The following is a 27,373-nucleotide window of genomic DNA, read 5'->3' as shown; positions in this document are numbered from 1 at the left end:
TGAAATTTCTTTTCCTTCAGTTGGGGGCATTTCTATTATATCCTTAGACAGACTGAGGACAGCTTATGTGATGTCTTTTGCACATTCGTGTTAGAATTTCCCAAGTTAGAGAAGGAAAAGGAGGTACCACTCACTATTCTTGCTTTCACTGAAGTTTTCAAGTCAACAAGTAGACATTGGATTACATTATCATGAACTAGAAACTTTGCTGGATTTCAGAGATTCTGCCATGAAATCAGGCACCAAGGCCCATGCCTTTAGTTGGCGGAGGGACGCTTTAATGCCCTCTCCCATGTGGACGCTCTCAGATTTGGGGTGTGCCAACTGCATGATCCTTTTATGATCTACCACATACTTCTTCTTTTTTTTTTTTGTATTTTGACTTGATGTATATAATACTATTCCTTGAAAGAATTTATAATGCACTTCTTTTCCACCTAGAAGAAAGAAATTCTGCTAGCTGGTTTTTTTTCAGCTAAGTATTTTCATTTGACCCTTTAAGCTAACTAGACTTTGAAGGAAAAAAATGCAGAAATGCCCTACTGTTTGAAATGGTGTAGAGATCCAAGAGAGTTAATTTAAAAATTCATAAATCCTTTGTACTATGCAAATTAATGACCTGTAACCTTCTTTTCCAGGTGACTTATTTTGATTCAACTATGTCCAAATAAATGTGTTTATTTAGGAGAGCTCTGTGCTACCCCAAACTGACATGTTAAGCATCTCCTATGGCTCATAATATGTCCCAGGGATGTGGACCACCCTCTGTTTTCTCATTATGCCAAATAATGGAAAGTGGAAATCACTCTAATCCTTTCTTCTGTGTCTGCCGTACCTCTGCAAAGATGATAAACTCAATCCAATTAAAAGTCATTACTTCGTCAAGACTCGGCCAAAGTCTATATATAACCTTTGTTTCACAATCCTCTTGATTATCTGTCTTTATCACAAGCTGAATTTTTAGCCACCTTGTACTTCATTTTTCCCTTAAAGAAAAGTAATATCACTTGTACTGTTGAACACTGTGGTCCTTGTTTTCTCTACCATTCACTTGACTCTATTCATCGTGGCTTTATTTTATATAAGTTAATTCTTCCTGGGCATTTGTCTTATCTCCCTGACTAGATTGGAAGTCCTTTGAAAGCAGCTTTATTCTTCTTTATGACTTCCTGGGGTGCTTTGCATGTAGAAGTTTCATTGACTAAATTATTAATGTTTTGTGGCATATGCTGGATTGTAGATGGTGAAATTTAATGATGGTGATGGGTATTAAAATACTGAATGAAGCAGGCATATTAATTCAGCAACAACAAAAACAAGAACAGTACAAAGTCTGCTAAGTTATTGTTGAATTATTCTGATGAAGACTTTGGGTATATCTCCAATCCAAGTATATTTTCTTACCATCATATATTTATTTTAATTTATTTCTCTCCTCTCCCCCCGCCCCCAGTTGTCTGCTCTCTGTGTCCATTCGCTGTGTGTTCTTCTGTGTCCACTTGTATTCTTGTCAGCGTCACCAGGAATCTGTGTCTCGTTTTGTTGCATCATCTTTCTGTGTCAGCTCTCCGTGAGTGTGGTGCCATTCCTGGGCAGGTTGCACTTTTTTCACACTGGGCAGCTCACCTTACAGGGTGCACTCCTTGAGCATGGGGCTCCTCTATGTGGGGGACACCCCTGTGTGGCACGGCACTCCTTGCACACATCAGCTCTGTGCATGGGCCAGCTCATCACATGGGTCAGGAGGCCCTGGGTTTGAACCTTGGACCTCCCATGTGGTAGGCGGATGCCCTATCTGTTGGGCCAAATCTGCTTCCCCATCATTAATTTTTGACATAGTTATAACATTTATAATTTTTTCTGCTTGGGCAGCCATGGTGTACAGAGATTTCCATGTGTTGATCCATAAATATGTTTGAATCATTAAGCATCCTTAGATGTTTCGATGATTAATAATTTGTTGTCTTCTTTAATTCTGATATTATACAATTCTATGAAAAATGGATATTTCAGTCAGTTATTCTGAGGTTCAAGCAATAGGATGCCAAAATATTTTATTTAACTTACTTAGCAGTATATTTAAAAATATTTATTGGATTAAATGTATAAAATGGTAAGCAAAAGCACAAAACAAAATCACTGAAATTTTATTCATTCTGGAGAATAATTCCTGGATTAAGGAAGAGTCATTTTATATAATGTTAATATAAATGAGTAGCAATTTATCTTATTCATGTGGTACTAGTCTGAAGTTAGATATATCTGAGTTCCTGGCCTTCCTTTCCTTGAAGTACCTTGATGAATAGAACAATAATTCCTTTTTTCTGAGATCTTTTTTCTTCACCATATAAATTTAAAATTTTATCTATCAAAATTTATTTTTCAGGGAGTGGGTGTAGCTCATTGGTTGAGTTCCTGCCTTGTATGTACAAGGTCCTGTGTTCAATCTCCCATACTTCCTAAAAAATACACACACACACACACACACACTTACATACACACACTTTGGCTTTTGGTTAAGTTACTCTGACTCTTATAGGCATATGTATATATTATTTGGGAAAAGAACCATTATCTGCCAATTTCTTTGATGTCTCTTGCTCTTGATTGGTGCCACTGGAAGTTCTAGGGTGATCTGGCCAGTTTTGCCTCTGAACACAGTACTGTCCAGAGGTCAACCAGAATTATCTTTACTATTGCTAGTCTGTTTGGAACAACTTTCAGCTCAAACTGGAAGATACATATTGTAGTCTGGGATATTTACAGGTTGCTAGGAATTTCATTGGCATTGCAGTAGTCCCAACTGGTTCACAGTAGAACTTTGAGTCTTTTTTGAAAGAAGCAAACCAAGAAGAAATACAATTATACTAGTTATATGGCAGGGAAACTAGCCTCTCCTCCATGTTTTCTCTTGTCTTATTTTATAGTAGACAATGGTATTTTATTATTTTATGAGCTATTTAGAAGCAGCATGAGGAAATATCCCCTATTTTGATCCTCACTTTCCTGTAAAAAATGGGATACACAGAAATAAATGTGAATGACAACTGCAATTCCTCCAATAATTGAAATAAGAGGACTAATTTCCAAAAATTGAGTGTCTATATGTTTTATTCTACCTAAGGCTAGGGATTTCTGTAAGACTAGCATTAGCTCTGCAAGATGAGTTATACTCAGCTCTTAACACTCATCACTCTCCTAACCTCTCCTAGTTAGGAGATGACTATTCTTGCATAGTCATCTGTTGTTATCTCTATCTTCGCTACTCACTTCTAAGCTCCTTGCATACTGACATTTTATCTTATTCAATTCTATATCCACCATTAGCCACTTTCACAGTGCCTGGCAGTGTACCAAACTATTGTATCAGGAATGGATAAATGAATGAGGCTGAGAGATAGCATCTTTAGCAAAGACTATCACCCCAATACTTCAATCATTTAATTATTCTTTTAATGTTAGGAAAGTATTTAAATCTGGTTACTTTTGTAGTCGATCCTCAAAATGTCAATTGAAACGTTCAGTGTCTACAAATTGAAGCGTACACACAAAACTTTTAAAGACAGGAGCATCTGTTTAATCCTTCCCTTTTCATAGTATGGGGCCCACCAAAGATTTTGAAAGTCAAATGTATATTTATTCCATGGAGGAAACGTTATCAACCAGTGTAAAAGTTTACTGGCACTAGCTGGTGATATAATGGGCAGTTTAAATCCTGCTAACTGCAAATAATTTTTCAACAGTGTTTATGATAGTGGTAGAGTTTAGTGAGGCCCAAGTACAGATAACATAAATATTTCGACAAAAACTGATTGTACTGGAGCCATAAATAAATTAGGCCCAGTTTGTAAATAAATTTAGTTTTGCCGGCAAACATTTATAATTCACTCTTGCTGCAAACGATAATAATTTATATAGAAGAGGTCCTGAATGCCTTTTTTTTTCTTTTTAAGTCGGTTCTCATTTGGAGGCAATGCCTGGTGCCCGTCAAATGTCATAGAATGTGTGACTCAATTAGATATGAAGGATACTGCACAGACCACTTAATGCTACTAGTTATTGAACATGTTGATAATGACAATTTCCAGAGACCATACATAGTTTGATAGTCTATGAAGTTGTCATATTACAACATTCCCTTAAATACCTAGCTTGTGTTACCACTTAGCAATGTTGAAATTACCCCTTCTCAAATCATAAGTGCTTTTTGGTATATGTATACACATATACATTGCACATCTGTTCATATTTTTCTGCAAACATTTTCTTTCAAAGTGTATAATGTTTTCTCAGATTAAAAAAGAACCACTCTTCCTTTAAAAACAATGTCATGTTTTTCAATGACATTCCATCCATCCTCGTGGTTTTGAATGATTTTACATTTAATAAGATGTAGTGTTGAGAAACTCTATATGGGGGCTTTTAGAGCATAGAAGGGGGAGCAGAAAATTGTACTCCTTTGTATCATCTAAACTTATTTTGTACTGAAGATGCTGTAGTTTGCAGAGGGGGTATCAGAGTCTAGGCTGATTCTAGCCACATCTAGGAACTTTCCCCAAAGAATCACTTTAAGATCAGAAGTCACTGTTGCCTTATAGTTACCAAGCCTTGTGAGAATGAGGAACATTGTTCATTTTAAAATAAAACCTAATGTGGGGATGCTAATGAAATTTCATTCTTTGGGGGTACCCTCTGCATCTTAACAAGCCAAGAGTGTGATTAAGTTAGTGCTGTATTGCTTGTTCACATTCCTTTTTATCAGCAAGCCATTGCTACAACTCCCTCTTCTGCCAGACATGCATAATTATTTTCTTTTCTTTATGTAGGACTCTTGGCTATAAGAAAGCTCTTCTGTTTTGTAGCAGTAGGGGAGGGTCTGCATCAAATCTGCTGTGAGAAAGAATTTGAACTTACTTCTACATTGTGTGTTCAGTTCTCCTGCACACCTAGTTTTGTTTATCAAATGGTAGAGAGTAGAACTCAATCTCCTCTACTTTTTGATGTTCATCTTTTGGAGTTTGTTTTGAATAAAGCATATATTATTTATATTAGTGTGCAGTCTCCTTGCTGCAGAACGTATCCCCCTTCTCCCTCCTCCTTCCTTAAGCCCATAGCTCCTGAGTTTTGGTCTCTCCTTTGGAGGCAAGAGGGATCTCTGCCAAAAGCCACCAAGCCACACTTAGGTAATTATAATAAACAAGTTGGGGCTCTCATTTCACATGCAGAGCTGAATGAAGCAGAGCTGGGGTCAAAAGGATCCCAGTTGCTCGTCCATTAGCAATGGCACATTAATGCTCCCTCATGCCCCTGTTAAAACACTTTTTTTTTTTAAGGAAGCAAATCAGGCCACTCTTTAGAATGTGAAGGGCTACAGCTTTCTTCTGAAACCACCATCAACAACATAAACAAATTAGAGGTAGTAAACCACACTTTCTGCCCACACGTAAACCACAGTCCTCACCAGAGGGCAGTCTACTTAATGTGAGAATAACAGCCCAGTTTTATAAGCCTCTACTGGGAATAAATTCCAGTTTAACTGGTTGGAGCAAGGTTCAGGAGCCAGAGTACAGTTTCTCCTAGGTTACGTGTTGGGAGAGACCAAACAATTCTCAAAGTGTCTTTCTAGGAAATACATTTTCTAAACTTTGGGTACAGCAAATTTTGACCGCCCTTTGGTTTTCATTATGTTTGACTGCTAGATTGCTAGAGCAGAATGGAGCTGGAGATGAACTTATCCGAATGCTTACGTGATGGATGAGGAGACAAGGACCCCAAAAACTTCAAGCTATGACTCTCAAGCTTACAACAGGAGTAACAGATTGCCAAATCCAGACTTCATACTTTTCCGAAATGCAAATGGCATACTTTATGGTCCTCCATGTTGACCCATATGGGAGCTGTAAAATATTCTCTATACCTTCCTGATGCAGATATGCTTCCTTTTCTGACAATGCTTAGTAGTCGACTAATGTGTCCAGCCCTAAACTAATGTGTTCCGTCATCAGTAAATTCCTGCCTGTGATAGTCTTTTCTTAAATACCTGTTTAAACAGTAATTTAGATAAGAGTGTCCCATTTGTGTGCAACAGGAAATGCCTGCCTTCTTTTAGATATGCTAGCAAATAATTACTGTAGATATGACTTGAATACTGAAAGGCTGTATCCTGGTCATTTTAGACTGCCTAAGGAGTTACTACCCAGTCTGCTATGACATAAATTCAGGGCATTTCTCCTTTTACTCTAAATGAATCTGAAGGAAAATGATTTTTGGGGATATAAAAAGCTTAAGGGGAAAGGCATCAGGTCAAAGGTTGCCAAAAGTCTCTCTTAAAAAATCTGTATTACTAAGAGAAAGTGGAGGCACATAGTTATAACGTACAAGAAACACTCTCTGATATGTGGTAAGTCTATTCTTCCCTGGTCAGTGCAGTGGGTATTGGTGATCATGGCTTCCTAACAGTAGAACAAGCCACATATTAACCAGGTCATGTTTTCGCTTGGAATAGCACTCACGTAGTTTAACTCCTTTATTTTAGCTGTTTTAGATTCTGATACTAAATACTGAAGGACTTTTCTAGTACCTAAATTAAAAATTTTCTGGCAATTCTTTCCATAACCATTTTTTAAAATCATAGTTCTGTCTCTGAAGAGGAACTTTGGAAGTGGCCAAATCCACTTCATAAGAGCTTTGGAGCTACCAGTTTAACGCAATTGCTTAGTGAAATGTCTGTAAAATTCTTAGGAAAGTGGAGAAAGATTCAGCCAGATTTAAAAGCCACAGGACAAGCAAGAGGTATACCACAATCCTATGAGAAAATAAATGTTTGCTCATTGATTTAGTTCCCTAGTTTTAATTTATGTGGTGTGTTTTCCATCTCCCTTGCTGCTCTGCCTCCTAACACTCTTCTATATTTTTTTGGGGGGTGAGGGGAGGCTGGGTATTAGAGGAGGCTGTCTTATTGACAGCCTATTGAATGAAATATTTTTAGGAAATGCTGGATTAAAAAGTTCCATAAGGAAGAGATGGACCAGCACGGCACAGGGAAGTAGCAAATAGTAGAGGTACAAGGAAGCTTAAAAGGTCATTTAAAAAGTTCCATGTATCAAGCAACAGTGGTAGATTATTACACACACACACACAAAATGGTTTCTAGAGACAATGATTCTACAAATGTAGTCCAGCATCAAAGACTCTACTTAAGTCTGTATTTTTTATTTTTTTTCACTCCTTTCTGGAGGCAGGACCGTCTGAAGTCTATGTCATCAGCAGCTTCTCCTTCTATTAGATGCCTCTATTTTCTAAACCGGTACTCCTGGTCTGTAACTACAGTCCTTTACAGCTTGTTGAAGTCAGTATTTTAGAAATTCATTTTCCTTACTTTTACTAGTTTCCTTTCTTCCTTTCATTGGGATCTTATATTTCATTATCTCCCAGAATATTTTGCTGGCCCATTCATAGCCTCTTTCTTTGTTCTGTTTGTGCATCTGGCATTACTTGGGCTCCACCCTTTTCACCAAGTCCAGCACGCGTTTATTGGCCCCGTTGCTGGTGCACAAGAGCTGGCTCCTGAAGTCCTCTGCTTTCTCGCAAACTTGCTGCTCTAACCACTTTGGAATTGTCCTAACAAGGGAAGAAGAGCATGTCCGGTTTTAAGTTTTGAAGGAAACTGGCGTCTTCTCCCTCCCTTCCCTGCCCCATGGTCACCAGGCATCGACTCGTGGACTTGTGTTCATGTGTTCATGTCCCACCAGGAGGTCCCTGGCGGGGCTTTGAGGTTTGGCAGAGCCTCCTCTTCTCCCAGACCCGGGCACACATCCTCTGTTCTCAGCCACGTGTAATCCTTCCTGTCTGCTTGCAAGTTGGGCACAAAGTACTGGCGCTTGGGCCCACCCTCTTCTTTAGTGGCAATTAACCTTTACTACAGAGCTTCCTTTGAAGTTTGCTCATGTTTTTATTACAAAACTGCAATGAGGAACATAATGGGGGGAAATGTCTAAATTTCTGAGTTACCTAATCTGTTCAATTCCCTAGCTGGTCTCCTCCTGGCAGTTGTTTCATGTAGTTATGATCTCAACCAGTCTGCCTGAGATCTCAAATCATGTTTCTGTCTCAGCCTATTTTTAAGATTAGTGAGCGATAATACACACACACACATATGCACATTGCAAATGTACATGGATGTGTGAAGTATATGCATTTGTATATACAGCTGAGTATAAATGACTAATTTCTTGTTTACTGTTTAGAGAAATCAGTCTTATTTTATAGTCAAACTGTATATTTGCTTTTAATATGAATATTAGGCTATTTAGTTGCTGAATATTTTCTATCAATGAGCTAATGTTAAGAGTAGGGAATTATTTGTGTTCTATCACTAATGATAATGCTGAGTGATAAGTATTATGATGTGTACTGAATGCTGTTAATGGTGAAACTCAGGACTTTGAATGGCATCTGCCCAGAAGATTTGCAGTTAAAATAGCCAGGGAGGCCAAGAGAAACAAATGGTGAGTTATATAAAACCCACAAGAAGAGAAGGCATTTTAGGGCAGCCTTGCAAATAAGAACCAAAGAATTACGAGTGAAATGGCAATTTTTCCTAGTCTGCCGTTCACAGGAGCTCAGATAAATGAAATCATTTTTCTCTGCTTTTCACTCAGCAGTAAATCATTGGTAATCCAAGGTTAGTAAAAAGCAACTATGAAACTCAGAGAAAATAGAAGAGAATCCTTTTTTCATCAAGATGGGTAAAGAATTTCTAAGGAAAAGTAAAAACCATAAAGGAAAAAATAGACTTTGTTCCATAAAAATTAAATTTTGTATACTACAAAAGCCCCATTAAAAAATCTAGGTGCTAAATGATTAGGAAAAACTTTATCAAGGGCTTAATTTCTATGTCATTAATGAGATAGATGATAAAAGTCCAATTCAAAATGGAAAAATAGAATTAATTAATAGTTTGCAAAAGTAGAAATAAGAATGGCAAAAGGTTAGTCTCAGTAATCACTGAGATGTGAATTAATACAATAAAAGAAATATTATCTTTCCCATTATGTTAATAGGGACTAACCACAAGATATAATAATGAATACTAGCATTGTTGTTATGAGTATAAATTCAGAAAGAGTGAACAACTTGTGAATACCCACTAAACTTACTCATAGGAGTCTAACCGAAGGAGACTGAGAGGGACAATTCTAACTTTGTTTCAGAATATTCATTTCACTGATATTTATGATGTCAGAAAATCATAAACAACAAAACTAAACACTATAGACATGGTTCACTTGTGTATCCACATAATGGAATATTATGCAGCAACTGAATGTAATTTCAGGAAATATTTAAAATGTAACAAAATGTTTATAATGAAATATCAAGTGAAAAAGCTAAAAACCAAGCTATTCACATAGTATGGCCACAATTTTTTTTTGGGGGGGGAGGGAGTGGAAAGACCTTTCAAAAATATCTTTCAAGAAAAACAAACAAAACCAGATTGATGAGTTAAAAGGAGTACTGGTTTCTAGTCTCAACCAACTTTGGATATGCTGTTTAGCATCACTGACTCTCAGTTTCCACTTTTGCAAAATGGGAAGATTATTCTTCTCGTCAAGTTTTCCTCACTGGATTGTTGTGAGGTTCAAAATGAGAAAGTACAGATACATCTAGGGGAAGCTATTATTTCCTGTATTATTCCTGAAATTTCTTCTTTGCAGATTCCGGTATGTTTTTGAAGTGGAATTCACCTCAAGTGAAAACCTATGCTACTTTTTCAAAGAGTCGTATTAGGTTGGTGCAAAAGGAATTGTGGTTTCAGGCAAATCATTATAACTAGGCCCAAATACATCTTTATTAATCAAAATAGGAACCATTACAATTAACACATTGTTGCTAACAAGAAATAAGTTTGCTTATTCCTGTAGTGTAAAAATTTGTGCTTTGGGGTTCGATGAACTCTTGGAAAGCATTTTCTATATCCTGCTGGTTGTGGAAGTGTTTCCCTGCAAAAAGTTGTCAAGATGCTTGAGAAGTGGCAGTCAGTTGGCTAGAGGTCAGGTGAATATGGCAGATGAGGCAAAACTTCACAGCACAATTGTTCAACTTTTGAAGTGTTGGTTGTGCGATGTGTGATCAAGTGTTGTAGCGGAGAAGAGTTGGGCCCTTTCTGTTGACCAATGCTGGCTGCAGGTGTTGCAGTTTTTGGTGCATCTTATCGATTTTTGGAGCATACTTCTCACCACCAAACAGTGACCGTGACATTTTTTGGTGCAACTTTGGCTTTAGGAAGTGCTTTGGAGCTTCTTCTTGGTCCAACCACTGAGCTGGTTGTCACCAGTTGTCGTATATTACCCACTTTTCGTTGCACGTCACAATCTGATTGAGAAATGGTTCATTGTTCTTGCATAGAATAAGAGAAGACTACACTTCAAAATGACAGTATTTTTGATTTTTGGTCAGCTCATGAGGCACCCACTTATGGAGCTTTCCACCTTTCCAATTTGCTTCAAATGCCAAACGACTGTAGAACGGTTGACGTTGAGTTCTTCGGCAACTTCTTGTGTAATTTAAGATCAGCTTTGATGACTGCTGTCAGTTGGTCATTGTCAACTTCCAATGGCCGGTCAATGTGCTCTTCATCTTCAGGGCTCTTGTCTGCTTTGCAAAACTTCTTAAACCGCCACTGCACTGTATGTTCATTAGCAGTTCCTGGGCCAAATGCATTGTTGATGTTATGAGTTGTCTCTGATGCTTTATGACCCAATTTGAACTCAAATAAGAAAATTGCTTGAATTTGCTTTTTGTCTAACATCATTTCTGTTGTCTAAAATAAGTATAAAATAAACAGCAAGTAGTAAGTCATTAGCAAAAAAACATAAAGCGAGAAATGCACATTAAAATGATGTATAACATAACTACATTTATTTAAGAATGTGTACCAGTATAAAACAGCAAATTTCAACAATACAAAATGGCAATTACTTTTGTACCAAACTAATAGAAATAAATATGATCTAATAAAAATTTGACCTAATCAAATTTGAATTAAGAAGTTGATTTCCAAGAGCATTTCCCAAGTCATTTGCCTCAAATCCATTCATAAGCCTGTCTTTTGCCCTCACTCAGGTAATGATACGCCTGAAGGATGCATGAAGCAAATTATGGTAGCAGGCAGCTCAGCTCCGAGAAGTTCTAAGGGTTATTTATCTTTATGGGGCCACTGATGTATATAATATTTCTTACCTGATACTTATCTATTGTAAATGTGCCCAATCTGTCAGTGCAATATCTGAGCAATGCTTTAATTACTTATAGTTACAGCCAAGGAAAAGGATCTACCATTTTCCTCCCCAATAACTGAGATGCAATGGAGATAAGAAAATTGAGGTAGTTTGTCATTTAGATGAAATGTTTTAGCAGTTTTTAGGATAGTTCTTGAATAATGAGCAGGAGGCATTAGTTTACTTTGGTTTATGCAAATATTCAATGTAGTGTGATAAACTGCATTTGCTGTTGAAAATTTCATAATGCTAGATTATATTGAAATATTGTTGCATGTTTTGATATGTAAAACTCAGCAGTTTTACATATTTCCATTTTTGTTACTACTGCCATTCTTATATTTAATTCAGATGATACTAGATTAACTGTGACTTAAAAATAAATGGCTGAGGTTTACATATATCCTTTATATGCCTTCAGGTAGATGAATAGGACCCTCCTGGATTTGCTTGACCTACATAAGTTGTTCCTTAGGTTTAACTAGAATTTTTTGCTATTGTAAGCAGAATTGCATTCAGGCTTTACATTCAAATTCTTCTGTGCAGCAGCCTGGGAACACGTGTATTTTGTCTCCACAGGAATTGAAATCTGAATGCACTGGTTTAAATTATGCATTGGGAGAGTTAGTGGGTAACTCAGAGGGCATGGGGTCAGCTATGCTAGTAGGAGGGCACAGATGGGTTTGTCCCTATCCTTTTTATAAGATTTGAGATCACTCTGATGGAAGTGACAGCATGACTGATATAACCCTTTGAGGAAATGGGGGAAATTTGACTGACCTTTAATAGATAATTAGGGAAGAGCATATTTCTTTTCAAATGGGGACCTTGTTGTTTCCTGCTGCTTAAGCAGACAAGTCTATAGGTTGTACTATGACACCCAACTTAAAGCAATTTTCAAGAAAAGCAAAATCTTCACAATGGGTGATAAATCCCTTTACGAATCTGTAAAGTGACTTTGTTTTTGAGTGTTATAATTCTAGAGAGATGATTTTATATGCTCTTAGGTATACCAAGAGCATCAGCAAATTTTGACTCCTAGGTTGAAGTGTAAAAGTCTCTCTGAAGTATAAAACTGGATGGACTTGATCAAGGGTGTTTGGACCCTGAAGTGTATTTCTCTGATAATAGTTCTTTGGGGCTTTATTGAAATTGTTTTTCTTTGAGGTTGGGTTTGGAAAAAAGTTTGTAATCTATTGTACTCCATTCCTAAAATGGTTTTAGAGGTATTTTATAGGACCAAAATAGTTTACTGTATTTATTAGAAAAATATTTATTTGGTTTAATAGTTACATAAAATTATTTATTAGGGTGATTATTATTTAACCCATGTATTTATGAAACATCTATATGCAGATCCCTTGGAAAATTCTCAAGAAGTCTGAGTTCTGAACCCCCCCCCCTTACAACCTTGGGCAGAGAAGAATTATTCATATTAAACCCTGAGCAGCAATATATGGTAGTATTTATTTATTTTTTTCTAAAGATTTATTTATATTTATTTCTCTTTCCCTGCCCGCATCAGCTCTCTGTGTCCATTTGCTGTGTATTCTTCTTCGCCTGCTTGCATTCTTGTCAGCGGCACCGGGAATCTGTGTCTCTTTTTGTTGTGTCATCTTGCTGCATCAGTTCTCCATGTGTGTGGTGCCACTCCTGGGCAGGCTGTGCCTTTTTTGCATGGGGCGGCTCTCCTTAAAGGATGCACTCCTTGTGCGTGGGACAACCCTATGCAGGGGACACCCGTGAGTAGCACAGCATTCCTTGTGCTGTATCAGCACTGTGCATGGGCCAGCTCACCACATGGATTGGGAGGCCCTGGGTTTGAACCCTAGACTTCCTATGTGGTAGGTGGATGCTCTATCAGTTGAGCCAAATCTGCTTCCCAATATGGTAGTATTTAATTGCCAAGCAGAAAGGGAAATGATGTAAGAATTCAAGGAAGGGGAACACTTGTGTTACATGGCATGGCCATTGACAGTCTTGTGGACCAATTGGGATTTGACTTGGAAGGATGAGTAGAAGTCAGATGGACAGAGGAGCAGGTAGAGGGTCACCAGGCAGGAAGGGACTGCAGAAGAAACACTCACTGAACTCAGAAGAGAGAGTTAAGCATATTCTGGCCTGGGGGCTCCTATTGAGGGGTGTTAAGAACGACATAGAGGGAAATGGATGTGGCTCAAGCAATTGTGCCCCCACCTACTACATGGGAAGTCCCAGGTTTGGTTCCCAGTGCCACCTGGAGAAGGTGAGCTGGCCTGATAGGTAGGTGCGGCAAGGTGACACAACAAGATGATGCAATGAAGAGACACAAAGAGGAAAGACAATAAGGAACACAACAAACCAGGGAGCTGAGGTGGCTCAAGTGATTGAGCGCCTCTCTCCCACATGGGAGGTCCCAGGTTTGGTTCCCAGTGCCTCCTAAAGAGAGCACTAGCAGACACAGCACACAGCAAATGGACACAGAGAGCAGACAGCGACCAAAAACTAATGAAGGGGGTGGGTGGGGATAAAAACAATCTTAAAAAAAAAAAAAATCACATGGAAAGGGAGTATGCTTTCATAATGAAAGAGATTTTATTCCAAGACTGAGAGGTTTAGATTTTACCTGAGGACATTGGGCATTATTCGAGGCTGTTGGAGAGGAAAATAGGAATCCTGGAAAGATAAAGCCAGCAGCATGGTACAGGCTCAATATATTGGGATAAACGGAAAGAGGCTGGAGGTATGGGGATCAACTCAGAGGACTCTTAGAAATTTCAGAAATGAGAAAAGGGCCATGAGTATTGAAAGAAAGAGGTGAAGATAAAAATTTTGCAAGAAGAATGGGCAATATCTAGTGACTGTATAGATTGGAAGATAAAGGAGAGAAAATACCTACTGGTATTTTAAAGGCTCAAATATGGATAATAGGGGAAAGATAGTATTCATAATGGAAATAGGGAAGTGGGCCAGAGATTTGATTTGAGGGCAGATGATAATGTATGCGATTTTGTTTATGCTGAACTTGAAGTGATAATGAGCTTGTATGTTGAGATCATGCGTATACTCATAGTTATATGAAGATTGGGACTTGGAGTTCAGTTCTAAGGTTAGTTTCTATGGTATTATTTCAATATTTAAATTAAGTAGCAAGCATCTCATTAGAAAGACACTCTTGTACCTACAATCTCTTTGTACATCACTAAACTTTAGGAAACAGGAGACAGTATTTGATGGACAACTGTTAATGTGTGTTATAGTTAATTATTCCCTACAATAATGAGAGGAGTTAGGGGTAGAACTCAGGCGTTCTACCCTCCAGCCCAATAAACTGTCTCGTAAAACTTAGTATTTTGTAGTACTTAGACTTGAAGATCATCTAGTCCAGTCAACAACCTGAATCTAAAATTCCTCTAAACATTCCCTGACTTGTGGCTGTCCAGGCTCTGTTTGAACTCCTGTGATTGGAACTGGAGACAACCCATTCTACTTTTGAACAGCACTGATTGTTAGAAAGCACTTCCTCAGCTGGAGCTGAAATCTGTCTCCTTTGTAATTTCAGCAAGTTTTTCTTAGTTTTCCTCCTGAAGGTCAATGAATTAAATGAATCAGGTATGACTCTCAGTCCATAATACTAGTTGACAAGAAACAATGTATTTGCTGAAACAACTGCAATCTCCTTGAGCTAGTGGGAAATTCAAGTTCAGTCATTATTGGGACACCCTTCCCCCTCCATCAAGTTGCACACAGATGCTAAGGTCTGACACGCCACACCCATTTGCTTCAGGTGTGGTCGCTATGCTGCTTTGGGTTGACCTTAGAGCCCCTGTGCCAGCCTCCTAATGATTCCATTCCTGCCATCCTCTTAAAGTCTTGCCACATCCCTGGGGCACTGTTCTGTGCGGAGGCCTTCTGATTCTGGAGATTTCTCCCTTCTCAGTCAGGAGAAAATTCTGTCTTTCTGATGTAACCCAGGGCTTCTCTCCCATCCCTTTTCCCCCTGGAACACCCACCTGGTTTCTTCAGTGATTTTTTGTTTTTACAAATGTCCAGAAGAGTCACTAGCGTGAAATAACATAAACTTTCTATTCTTCCTAAGTTACTGAGGCAAAGGAATACCAAGGGCTTGTCTATGCATTTGAAAGGGGAAAGAAAAAATGGAGAAACAGTGCAAGTTCATATTCCAATAAATAATCCTGACACAAATTTAAGCCTTGTATATAGCAGCCTTTGGAATCTTTGGTGCCTCTCCTGCAATTTATTCCTTGGTACCACTGCATGGCACAACTCTCCAATAAATTCTATAGTCCTATCAGCTCCCAGTTTGGGATGTTTTGGGAGGAGGGGCTATAGGTACACATATTTACTTCTTAGAGCTACAGTATCCAGACTAATAATTACTGGTTGTTTTCCACCTGGAAAATGGGTAGAGCTAGCCTGTAAGAGTATTGGCAGGTGAAGATGAACTCATTTGAAATGTAGATTCAGCTCAGATAAACCTCTTCAACCCCCCACTTCCCATTCCCACCTTGAATGATAGAGATTTTAATGCAGTCACATTTTAACAATGCCTTCAGAGAGTAACAACGTTATAGGATGACTACTGAACTGTGGGATTTTGTCTCTTCTATATTAGTAAGAATTCATGTTCTTATTTATTCACAGGTAATGAGTGTGCATATGGTAGCTATCCTGAAATTCCTCTGGAAGAAATGCCTGATGCAGATGGAATAGCTAGCACTCCCTCCCTCCACATTCAAGAGCCATGCTCTCCAGCCACATCCAGCGAAGCATTGACCCCAAAAGAGGGCTCTCCTTACAAAGCCCCCATCTACATCCCTGATGATATCCCCATTCCTGCTGAGTTTGAACTTCGAGAGTCAAATATGCCTGGAGCAGGCCTAGGAATATGGACCAAAAGAAGGATTGAAGCAGGTGAAAAGTTTGGGCCTTATGTGGGAGAGCAGAGGTCACACCTGAAAGACCCCAGTTATGGATGGGAGGTAAGAACATATTTTGAGTTAACACATTTATATTATTCTTCTTGAGTAAAGAAGAAATTAATTGTTCAAGTGGCATAAAATAAGCAAATTCCAAATAGATCTTGAAGAATAAACCGTCCTTACAATCTCACTTCTTGAGAGAAAGAATGTAGCTTAAAGGTATAGTGTGAGAGGAAGAAACCCAAACTAATTAGTTGCCAAAGATTAGTATCAGCTTGAGAAAATGCTAAAGGATGCAAATTCAGGTTTTTTTTTTCTTTATTAGAGAATTTGTGGTTTTACAGAGCAATATGTATAAAATACAGGATTCCCATTTACCACCCTACCACCAACAACTTGCATTTTGTGGAACATTTACTAGAATTAATGATAGCACATTTTTATAATTGTACTATTAAAGTCCATGGTTTAACTTAGGGTTCACTGTTTCTGTAGTGTAGTTCCACGGATTTTTAAAAAAAAATTTTTTTCGGTTATGATATATACAGTCTGGCATTTCCCCCTTTTAATTATATTCACATATATTTCAGTGATGTTAATTGCATTCACAATGTTGTGCTACTATTACTCCCATCCATTGCCAACACATTTCCATCATTCCAAATAGGAACTCTGTACATTTTAAGTCTCAGCTTCCTATTCACTATCTCTACCCAGTTCCCCGGTAATCTATATTCTAGATTCTACCTCTACGAGTTTGCTTATTCTAATTGTTTCGAAACAGTGAGATCATAAAATATTTGTCCTTTTGTTCCTGGTTTATTTCATTCTACATGATGTCTCTTTGAGATTCATCCATGTTGTCACATGTATTGGGACTTCATTCCTTTTTAAAGTTGAATAATATTTCAGTGTACGTATATAACACATTTTATTTATCCATTCATTGGTTGATGGACATGGGTAGCTTCCATCTTTTGGCAATTGGGAATAATACCACCATGAACATTACTGTGCAAATATCTGTTCGAGTGCCTGCTTTCCGTTCTTTTGGGTATATACCTAGTAGTGGGATTAAAGGGTCATATGATAGTTCTATGTGTAGCTTTCTGAGGAACCACCAAACTGTCCTCCACAACAGCTGTACCATTTTACATTGCCACCAGCAATGAATGGGTGTTCCTATTTCTCCACATCCTCTCCAACACTTGTTATTTTCCACTTTTGTTTTTAATAGGAGTCATTCTACAGGTGTGAAATGGTATCTCCTTGTGGTTTTAAATTGCATTTCCCTGATGGCTAATGGTGTTGAACATCTTTTCACATGCTGTCTGGCCATTTGTGTATCTTCTTTGAAATGTGTGGTTTCCAAATGTTTTCTCTCATTGTGTAGGCTGTTGTTTTACTTCCATGGTAAAGTCCTTTGAGGCAAAAAGTTTTTAATTTTGATGAGGTCCCATTTATCTATTTTTTTCTTTTGTTGCTTGTGCTTTGGGTATAAAGTCTAAGAAACCATTGCTAACACAAGGTCCTGAAGATGCTTCCCTATATTTTCTTCAAGGAGTTTTGTAGTTCTAGCTCTTATATTACAGTCTTTTATCCATTTTGAGTTGATTTTTGTATATGGCGTGAGATAGGGAACCGCCTCTTATTATTATTATTATTATTATTTTAGCAAATGAAGATGCAGTTTGCCCAGCACCATCTGTGGAAGACTCTATTCTTTCCCAATTGAGTGGTCTTTGCTACCTTGTCAAAAATCAGTAGGCCATAAATGTAATGGTTGATTTCTGAGCTTTCAATTCCATTCCATTGGTCTATATGTCTATCCTTGTGCCAGCACAATGCTGTTTTGATTACTAAGGCTTTACAATAATTTTTTTTTAAGGAGGTACAGGGGATTGAATCTGGGACCATGTATGTGGAGGCAGGCACTCAACCACTGACCTACATCTGCTCCTTTTGCAATAAGTTTTAAGATAAGGAAGTGGGAGTCTTCCAACTTCCTTCTATTTTTTCAAGATGGCTTTAGCTATTTGGGTCCCCTTACCCTTACATAAGTACTTGATGATTGGAATTTCTATTTCTGCAGAGAAAGTTGTTGGAATTTTCATTGATATTGCATTGAATCTATAAACTACTTTAGGTAGTATTGACATCTTAATGATGTTTATAGTCTTTCAATCCATGAACACAGATTATCCTGTTTATTTAGGTCTTCTTTGATTTATTTTAGCAATGTTTTATAGTTTTTTGTATACTAGTCCTTTACATTCTTGTTTAGATTTATTTTTAGATATTTGATTCTTTTGGTTGCTATTACAGATGAATTTTTTTCTTGATTTCTTCTTCTGTTGTTCATTGCTTGTGTATAAAAACACTACTGATTTTTGGATGTTGATCTTGTGCCCTGCCACTTTGCTTAATTCATTTATTAGCTCTAAGAACTTTGGTGTGGATTTTTCAGGATTTTCTGTATTTAGGATCATATCATTTGCAAATAGGAAAAGTTTTACTTCTTCCTTTTCAATTTGGATGCCTTTTATTCCTTTTCCTAACTAATTGCTCTGGCAGGAACTTCCACTACAAGGTTGAATAACAGTGGTAACAGTGAGCATCCTTGTCTTGCTCCTGATCTTAGAGGGAAAGCTTTTAGTTTTCCACCATTTAGTAGGATGTTAGCTGTGAACTTTTCATATACGTCCTTTATCATGTTGAGGAATTTTCCTCCTATTCTTAGTTTTCTAAGTGTTTTTTGTCAAGAAATTGTGCTGTATTTTGCCAAATGCATTTTCTGCATCGTTTGAGATGACTGGGTGGTTTTTTTCCCCCCTTCATTTTGTTAATGTGGAAAATTACATTAATTGATTTTCTTAGGTTGAAAAAACCTTGTATTCCAGGTATAAATCTCAATTTATTGTGGTGTATAATGCTTTTAATATGCTGTTAGATTTAGTTTACTAGTATTTTGTTGAGGATTTCTACATCTGTATTCATAAGAGAGATTGATCTGTAGTTTTCTTGTTATATCTTTATTTGGCTGTAGTATGAGGGTAATATTGGCCTTATAGAATGAGTTAGATAGTATTCCTTCCTCTTCAATTTTTCGCAAGTATTTGAGCAGAATTGGAGTTAAGTCTTGGTGTGTTTGGTAGAAGTCCCCTGTGAAGTCTCTGGTCCTGGGCTTTTCTTTGTTGGGAGATTTTTGATTACTGATTCAATCTCTATACTAGTAATTGGTTTTTGAGCTCTTCTATTTCTTCTTGAGTTGATTTAGGTAGTTTGTGTGTTTCTAAGAATTTGTCCATTTCTAGGTTACCTAATATTGGCATGTAGCTGTTCATAGTGTTTTCTTCTAATCATTTTTATCTCAGAGGGCTCAGTAGTAATGCCCGCCTTTTCATTTCTGATTTTCATTGCTTGTATCCTCTCTCTTTTTCTCTTTGATAGTCTAATTTAAGGTTTGTCAATTTTATTGATCTTTTATTGATCTTTTCCAAACCAACCTTTGTTTTTTTAATTCTGTTTTTTTAAAATTTGTTTTCTATTTCATTTTTCTCTGCTTTATTCTTTGTTCTTTCCTTTCTTCTGCTCAGTTTGGCTTTAGTTTGCTTTTCTTTTTCTAGTTCTTCCAGGTTTGAGGTTAGCTCACTGATTTAAGGTCTTTCTTCTTTATTAATGTAAGCATTTAGCGCTATAAACTTCCTTTCAGCAATCCTTCATTACATCATATAAGTTTTGGTATGCTATATTTTTATTTTCACTCACCTTAAGATATTTCCCACTTTCATCTCTGACTTCCTCTTTAGCCCATTGATTTTTTAAGAGTGTGTTGTTTAACTTTCACACATTTGTGAATTTTCCCTTTCTCCCTCTGTTATTAATTTCTAGCTTCGTTACAGAGTGGTCAGGGAATAGACGTTGTATCATTTCAATATTTTAAAATTTACTTACTGAGAAACTTGGTATGTGACCCAACATATGGCCTATCCTGGCAATGATCCATGTGCAGTCAAGAAGAATGTGCATTCTGTTTGTTGGGTACAGGGTTCTCCATATGTCTGTCTAGTTGGTTAATTTATCATTCAAGTCCTATACTTCCTTATTGATCTTCTCACTAGATGTTCTATCCATTATTGAGAGTGGTGTGTTAAAGTTTCCTACGGATGTAGAACTTACAGCTTTCCCTTCAAAGCTGTCAGTATTTGCTTCATATGTTTTGGTGTTCTTCTGTTAGGTGAATATATATTTATAATTGTTACATTTTCCTGTTTAATTTCCCCCTTCATCAGTGTACTATGATGATCTTTGTCCCTCATAACTGTTTTTGACTTAAAGTCTATTTTATCCAGTATTAGTATAGCCACTCAGTTCTCATTTTGTTATTACTTGCAGGATATATATAGATATAGATATAGACAGATATATCTATATATAATATAGATATATTTCCATTACCCCTCATTCTACTTGTATCTTTGAATATGAATATGCTTGCAGACAGCATAGGTTGGGTCATGCTATTTTAAACATTCTGCCAATCTCTGCCTTTTGAGTGGAGAGTTTAATCCATTTACATTTGAAGTCACTACCAAAAATACTTTCTTCTGCTATTTTGCCTTTCCATTTTTGTTCCTCACTTCCATTAATGCCTTTATATTTCTTTGCTTCTTTGTGTTCCACCATATTCTCATTTCTATATGGATATATTTTTCCTTTTTATTCCTTGTGGTTACCAGGACATTACAATTTAACATCCTAATATGTAGCAATCATATTTGGTTTCAAATCAATTTAACATAAATAGCATGCACATAGACTTTTCCTATTTCTCTCTGTCTCCCCACCATTTTTTGTACTTGTTATACACATATATCTTATATCTCTGTATATTGCATGACCAAAAATCTAGATTTATCATTGCTTTTATGCATTTGCATTTTAATACCTGCAGGAAGTGAGAACTGAAGTTACATATGAAAAATACAATATGGTAATACTGGAATTTATAATTACTCAAATGATTACCTTTACCACGGGTTTTTATTTCTTTACGCTGCTTTGAAACACTGTCTAGTGTCCTGTCCTTTCCTTTCAGTTTGAAGAACTCCCTTTAGGGGCTCAGGACTAGTGGCGATGAACTCCCTCAGTTTTGTTTATCTGAGAATCTCTTAATCTCTCCTTCAGTTTTGAGGAAGAGTCTTGTCAGATGTAAAATTCTTGACTTTCAGTTGTTTTCTTTCATCACTTTAAGTATTTCAACCCACTGCCTTCTTGCCTCTGTGGTTTCTGATGAGAAATTGGCACTCAACCAATTAGGACTTCCTTGTACATAACACATTGCTTTTCTCTTACAGCTTTCAGAATTCTCTCTCTCTCTCTCTCTCTCTGCATTTGACAGTATAATCAATATATGATGGAATGGATTTTTCTTCCTTTTTGGTGTTCTCTGAGCTTCATGGATATGTATATTCACATCTTTTGCTAAGTTTGGGAAGATGCCTGTTATTAATTCTTTGACTATTCCTTCTGCCTTTTTCTCCCTATATTCTCTTTCTGGGACAATTATAATGCATATATGGTGTATTTCATCGTGTCCCAGAGGTATCTTAAGCTTTTTTCACTTTCAATAATTGCTCTTTGTTTTGCTCCTCAGGTTGACTCATTTCAAGTATCCTATCTTCAAGTTCACTGATTCTTCTGCTAGCACCAATTTGCTCTTGAAACCCTCCTGGGCATTTTTTCATGTCACTTATTGTGGCCTTCAACTCTAGTAGTTCCTGTTTCATTCCCTTTTAAAATTCCTATCTCTTTACTTAGACTCTCAAATTATTCATCCATTGTTTTCCTGATAACCTTTAGTTCTTTCTCTGTACTTTTCTTGCTCTCCTTGAGCATTTTTAACATTATTTTAAAAGACCTTGTTCAGTCTATCCAGAATCTTGTTTTCTTCTTTTTTTCTGTATGTTTATCCTCTTCCTTTGGAGGGGTCATCATTTCCTGTTTCTTTGTCTTGTACTCTTTTTTTGCACAGTGTATATTGTAATATTTGAAAATTTTAACTCTTGGATTTATTCCCTGAGATGTCTGTTTTCTTGGTTTTTTAACCATCTGGGGATGAGACAGATTTTCTTGAGCATCAGCTCTCCTATCAGGAAGGCCAGCCCAAGGCAAATGTAGTGTGCAGGATTTACTTTGTATTTCTGGCCTCTGTCTTTTACTGGGCTTTTGCTTGTTAATTGTTTTGGAGTTCCTCAGTTTATAAGAGTTTGGTTGCATCCTTTGTTTCCCAGGAGGCTGAGCTGCCTTTCCTGGGTAGGCCTTTGTCCCAGACTGTCTGCCTCTATAGTTTTTTACACTCCTTTTGTTATCTCAAGCTACTTTTGTCTGGAAGGCTAATTCTGGGAGTTGGGTCACCCCAGAGAGGATTTCTCAAGTTAGTATTTCCCAGTCAAAGCAGGCTCAGGGACCCATCAGGGGGATGCAGACTGGTGCCAAAGTGCCCTGGGGAGCGGCTCAGGACATGTGCCCAAAACTTCTCCAATGTTTCCCCAAAGCTGATCATTCTTGGTCTACCCAGTAAATGCAGCCCTTCAGCTAACTGTGCCTTTTAATCTCCACCACTTCTGCCCCTAATTTGGGGACAGCTGAAACAATGGTTCTCATCCCCTTTGCCCAGGGCAGGTTGAAACAATAGCTGCCCTCAGAGCTGGATCCCCAGCTAATCAAAAGCTGTGATCAGTGATTGGCACTGCCCACCCCTGTTCATGGGGAAGAGGATTTCCATGTTCCTTTCTGTTACCAGTGAACTAGCCAGGGTCTGGACCCTCCATCAGCCTGCCATGGGAGTGGGGGATGGGAGCCAGGGCCTACCACATAGAGATGGCAATTTACTGTACTTTACCATAGTTTATCAGTCTCTTCCTCCTGTTCTTTCCTGGATGATATACAGTATTCTGACCTCCAGAGTTTCAAAATAGTTGTTTCAGACAGCTTCTGCCTTTTTAATACTTTTTAATACTTTTGGTGGAAGGACTGAGTCCTGGAACTCCCCACTCCAGAAGTCTGCAAATGTAATTTTTATGGCTAACATTTGGAAACATTGCATATAGCCATCCATACATATCATGTAGAATAAACAAACAAATGTCATCAAGTGACATTTATTGTATTTTTCTTTTGCAGGGGTGGCTTTGAAGATTAGAAAACAAAAAAAAAATGTTTTTTCCATTTTGTGGCTATGAATTAATTTGGTTTTACTTTCATTCTACTTGCTCATTTTTCTCTGTGTTCTTCTAATATACATTTTTCATCTGTTGTGATAACCCTGCTTTGATTCTGCATGCTTCCAGAATGTGAGCACTGTACTGGATTCTGTAATAATTCTTATATTCAAATTGTTTTAATGAGTAATTCAGACATAAAAATGCAACATAAAAGATTATGAAAATCAGTCCCTGATTTCAGCCATATTTTTCACAGAACCCATCTGTCATTATCTAAAAAATAAGAACTTATGGTCTGAGTATAAAATCTAAATTAATTTTATTTCAGTAAGGACAGGTAACTTTGTTATTCTTCTGAATTTATCATGTTTGTTCAGATCCTATAGATATATATTATTTTTATAATTTGAAAACATATGGTTAAAGCATAACTTCATAATTTCTGGAAAATCTAGTCTGTCGGAAATATAACTCAAAAGCTTGGAGGCATTTTCTACATGGACAAGAAAGTATTGTTTGGAGATGTGACCAACCTTTGGTTTCATAGACAGAAATCAGAAAAACTAGATTTATTTTGGTATGTTTCCTTAATATTTATGATTATTAATAGAATACCTGTTTAGCTTTTAAATAAAAATAAATATTCATTGCCTTCAGGACCTAATTTCAACTCTTTATCCTCATGCTTTATATGTGTACCCTTGTGAAATCTGTTCAAATAATGTCATAAAAAGAATTTTTGTTAGAATTCTGAAATACCACAAGTTAAGATCTGGACTTGACATGATTACAAGTGAGAAATCCTTTCTTAGTTTTATTCTTAGCCACAATCTGAGTAAAGTTGTGGTTTAACTGCCTTATCCTTAGACATGTGTATTGATAAGAGATTTTTAAAAAATCACTGTAGCATTAACTGATATGTGAGTTGAATACATTTTACACCAAATGCGTACTAACTTTACGTCATTACTGTTCACCTTTAAATAATGGCTATAAACATTGTAATAATAAGTAACTCATTAAACTTTTATTACAAAATCTTTAGAGTTGAACAACAAGTTCAGTACTGCTTGAGATTATCCAGAAGGCTTGGAATAAACCAAAGCATAATAACAAAATCATTTTACAATTACAGGTTAGTAAATGTAGTTCTGTACCTTTTTAAACAGGATACCTATGAAATAGAGGATGAACCTGGGGAAAATTCTGCTTTTAAAGGAAATCTTAAAATACTATTTTTTCTCCTTGGACTGAAATGCCTTCATCGTATACACAGGCACTTACCTTGAGAAATGTAAAATGGTTCTTTTCATTATGTCAAAACTGAGTAGTTTTATTGCTTGGAATTCAAATACTTCTATAAATAGTTCTTGGCTCTTCGCATAATGATCACTCATTCCCTCTCTCACCTCTTTTACTAATTCAGTTAATGGTCAGTTCAGTAGTTTTCTTCATCCTTTTAATGGTCACCTTTGTTTTTGAGAGGGTAGATTTTCTGGTCTGGAGGTACTACTAATGGAACCAGAGTAAGGGCTTTTTCATGATTTCCGCAAACTTGTCTATGGAGAGGCAGTCAAGTCCTTGATTCTCAGTGTTTTTGTTTTTTAATCTTAGGCTAGTTAATAAGAAATCCAGCCCTGATCAACAAAGGCACCTTAGCAAAATCATCTTACTCCACTCCTGAATGCTTATTTATTTATTTTTAAATTTATTGAAATATATCACTTATACATAAACATACATAAACAATAAACGTATAATAGTTGTGAACTTACAAAACAAACATATATAACATCAAACAAACATATATAACATCTCACCCTACCATCAATAACTTGCATTGTTTTTAAACCTTTTTAACTAATGATTAAAGAGCACTGTAGGGAAACGGACTTGGCCCAGTGGTTAGGGCGTACGTCTACCACATGGGAGGTCTGAGGTTCAAACCCCGGGCCTCCTTGACCCGTGTGCAGCTGGCCCATGGGCAGTGCTGATGCGTGCAAGGAGTGCCCTGCCACGCAGGGGTGTCCCCTGCGTAGGGGAGCCCCACGCGCAAAGAGTGTGCCCCGTAAGGAGAGCCGCCCAGCGCGAAAGAAAGTGCAGCCTGCCCAGGAATGGCGCCGCCCACACTTCCCATGCCGCTGATGACAACAGAAGAGGACAAAAGAAACAAGACACAGCAAATAGACACAGAGAACATACAACTGGGGGAGGGGGGTGAATTAAAATAAATAAATAAAAAAATTAAAAAAAAAAAAAAGAGCATTGTCAAAATATTACTACTAAACAAAGTATTTTTCCCTAACCAATTTGATTATTATTAGATTTATATCATTTATATATGAACATACATAAACAATTAAGTGTATAGTAAAAGTTGTGAATTTACAAAGCAAACATGCATCACATCATTTGAATGCCCATTTTTAATGGTCCTTATGTCATATTTGCCCTCTGCTGCAGCTGATTCCCCCTACTGTTTGGTAGTGTGTTTTCTCTTTCTTTTTTTCTTTTTAATTTATTTTGGAGGTAACAGCACCGGGGATTGAACCCAGGACTTTGTATTTGGGAAGCTGGCACTCAACCACTGAGCCACATTGGCTTCCCTCAGTTGGTTTTTAAATTTGTTTCCTTGTTGCTAGTTTTTGTTTGTTTGTTTGTTTTTAGGAGGCATTGGGGCCAAACCCACCCAGGACCTCCATGTGGGAAAAAGGTGCTCAACCTCTTGAGCCACATCTGCTCTCCTTTCATTTTTTCGAATGATGACTTAAGGGAGAAAAAAAACCTTTCAGGCCCAGGAAAAGAAACATTGAACAGAGGAAATACAGATTCAGCAAACAAATATTGAGTACCTACTATGCATCAAATTCTGTAATAAATGTGTGTCCCCTAGAGAAACTCAGGTTGTTACAAATGAACAATTGATTGCTATCTCCAGGACTACACTTGCTCTTTTCTGTCAGCAAAGCCCCACTCCTTGCACATTTCCTGTTTTAATAAATTGCATGGCCATCTTACCTAGGTGTCCAAGTCAAAAATGTGAGCATCATCTTTGACTCTACCCTCTACCACACCAACTGTGTCCATTTTATAGATCCTATATTCTATCCAGCCCCTGTTCCTTAGCGCTCCCAACCTGGGAAGGGCCCTTTTCCTTCCCACCTTTAGCAAGTTTCTGTTCATTTTCCAAGTTCACTTTTTTCTAAGACACCATCCCAGACTTTTCTAGTCACAATTTAGAATTGCCTACTTTTTGACCAACCATTGCACGTGCTAAACCCATTTATTAACAAAAGCCTAAAACAGTCTCCAGCATCCATTTTATTTGTCTAGCTTCCCTAACAGAGATGTCCTTGAGAGCTTGCATAGCTCCATCCCTCTTGTGCAATGTCTTGGTTGTGCTCCACCTGTGTTTTGATGCCTGGGTGCTGTCTAGTATTCAGAATATCACCTGGAACAAGCAGATGCTAAATGATTAATTGTTCAATGAAAGAATGAGTGAATTAATGAATGCATAAATGATGAGTGAATGAATGAATATTTGAATATGGGATTATTTCACTTTGAATGAGAAGGCTAGGAGCAGGAGCTGGAGTAAGTTCATTGAAGAAATTGTAATCTGAAACATGGAAACACAAAATCAAGTCTTCTGCCACTAGCTGTGTAATTCTAGGGAACTACTTAATATTGAATGGTCCCTGCTTTTTAATTTGACCACTTAGGTCAATGATAACTATTATATATAATTAATTGTTGTAAAATTATTTAAGTAAAACTTAATTTTGGATAGTGGGTATAGTGTGTTTGTACATACAAAATAATAAAAAATATTAAAGGGAAAAATTAAATAAAGCAATATGATAGGTCCTTGAAAGAAAGTTTTTAAAAGAGATCAAAGACAACATAATGAGGGGTCACCTTTCTAAATCTTATTTAAGTAATTAAA

General features: G+C 37.2%; 1 protein-coding gene across 5 annotated transcripts in view; it reads left to right on the top strand.

Moving 5' to 3' along the window:
* MECOM (MDS1 and EVI1 complex locus) overlaps positions 1 to 27,373 on the top strand; it is a 573,098-nt gene that overhangs the window by 270,241 nt on the left and 275,484 nt on the right. For all 5 annotated transcript variants that reach the window (XM_004447938.5, XM_012527080.4, XM_023590259.3 and 2 more), the window contains exon 2: positions 15,924 to 16,261. In XM_004447938.5, the coding sequence (XP_004447995.1) occupies positions 15,924 to 16,261 (338 nt within the window). The remainder of the gene's footprint in view (positions 1 to 15,923; positions 16,262 to 27,373) is intronic.

The sequence above is a fragment of the Dasypus novemcinctus genome, chromosome 4, assembly GCF_030445035.2.
Source record: "Dasypus novemcinctus isolate mDasNov1 chromosome 4, mDasNov1.1.hap2, whole genome shotgun sequence".
NCBI lineage: Eukaryota > Metazoa > Chordata > Mammalia > Cingulata > Dasypodidae > Dasypus > Dasypus novemcinctus.
Note: the sequence above shows the minus strand (reverse complement) of the source record. Positions and strands in the feature narration are given on the sequence as shown.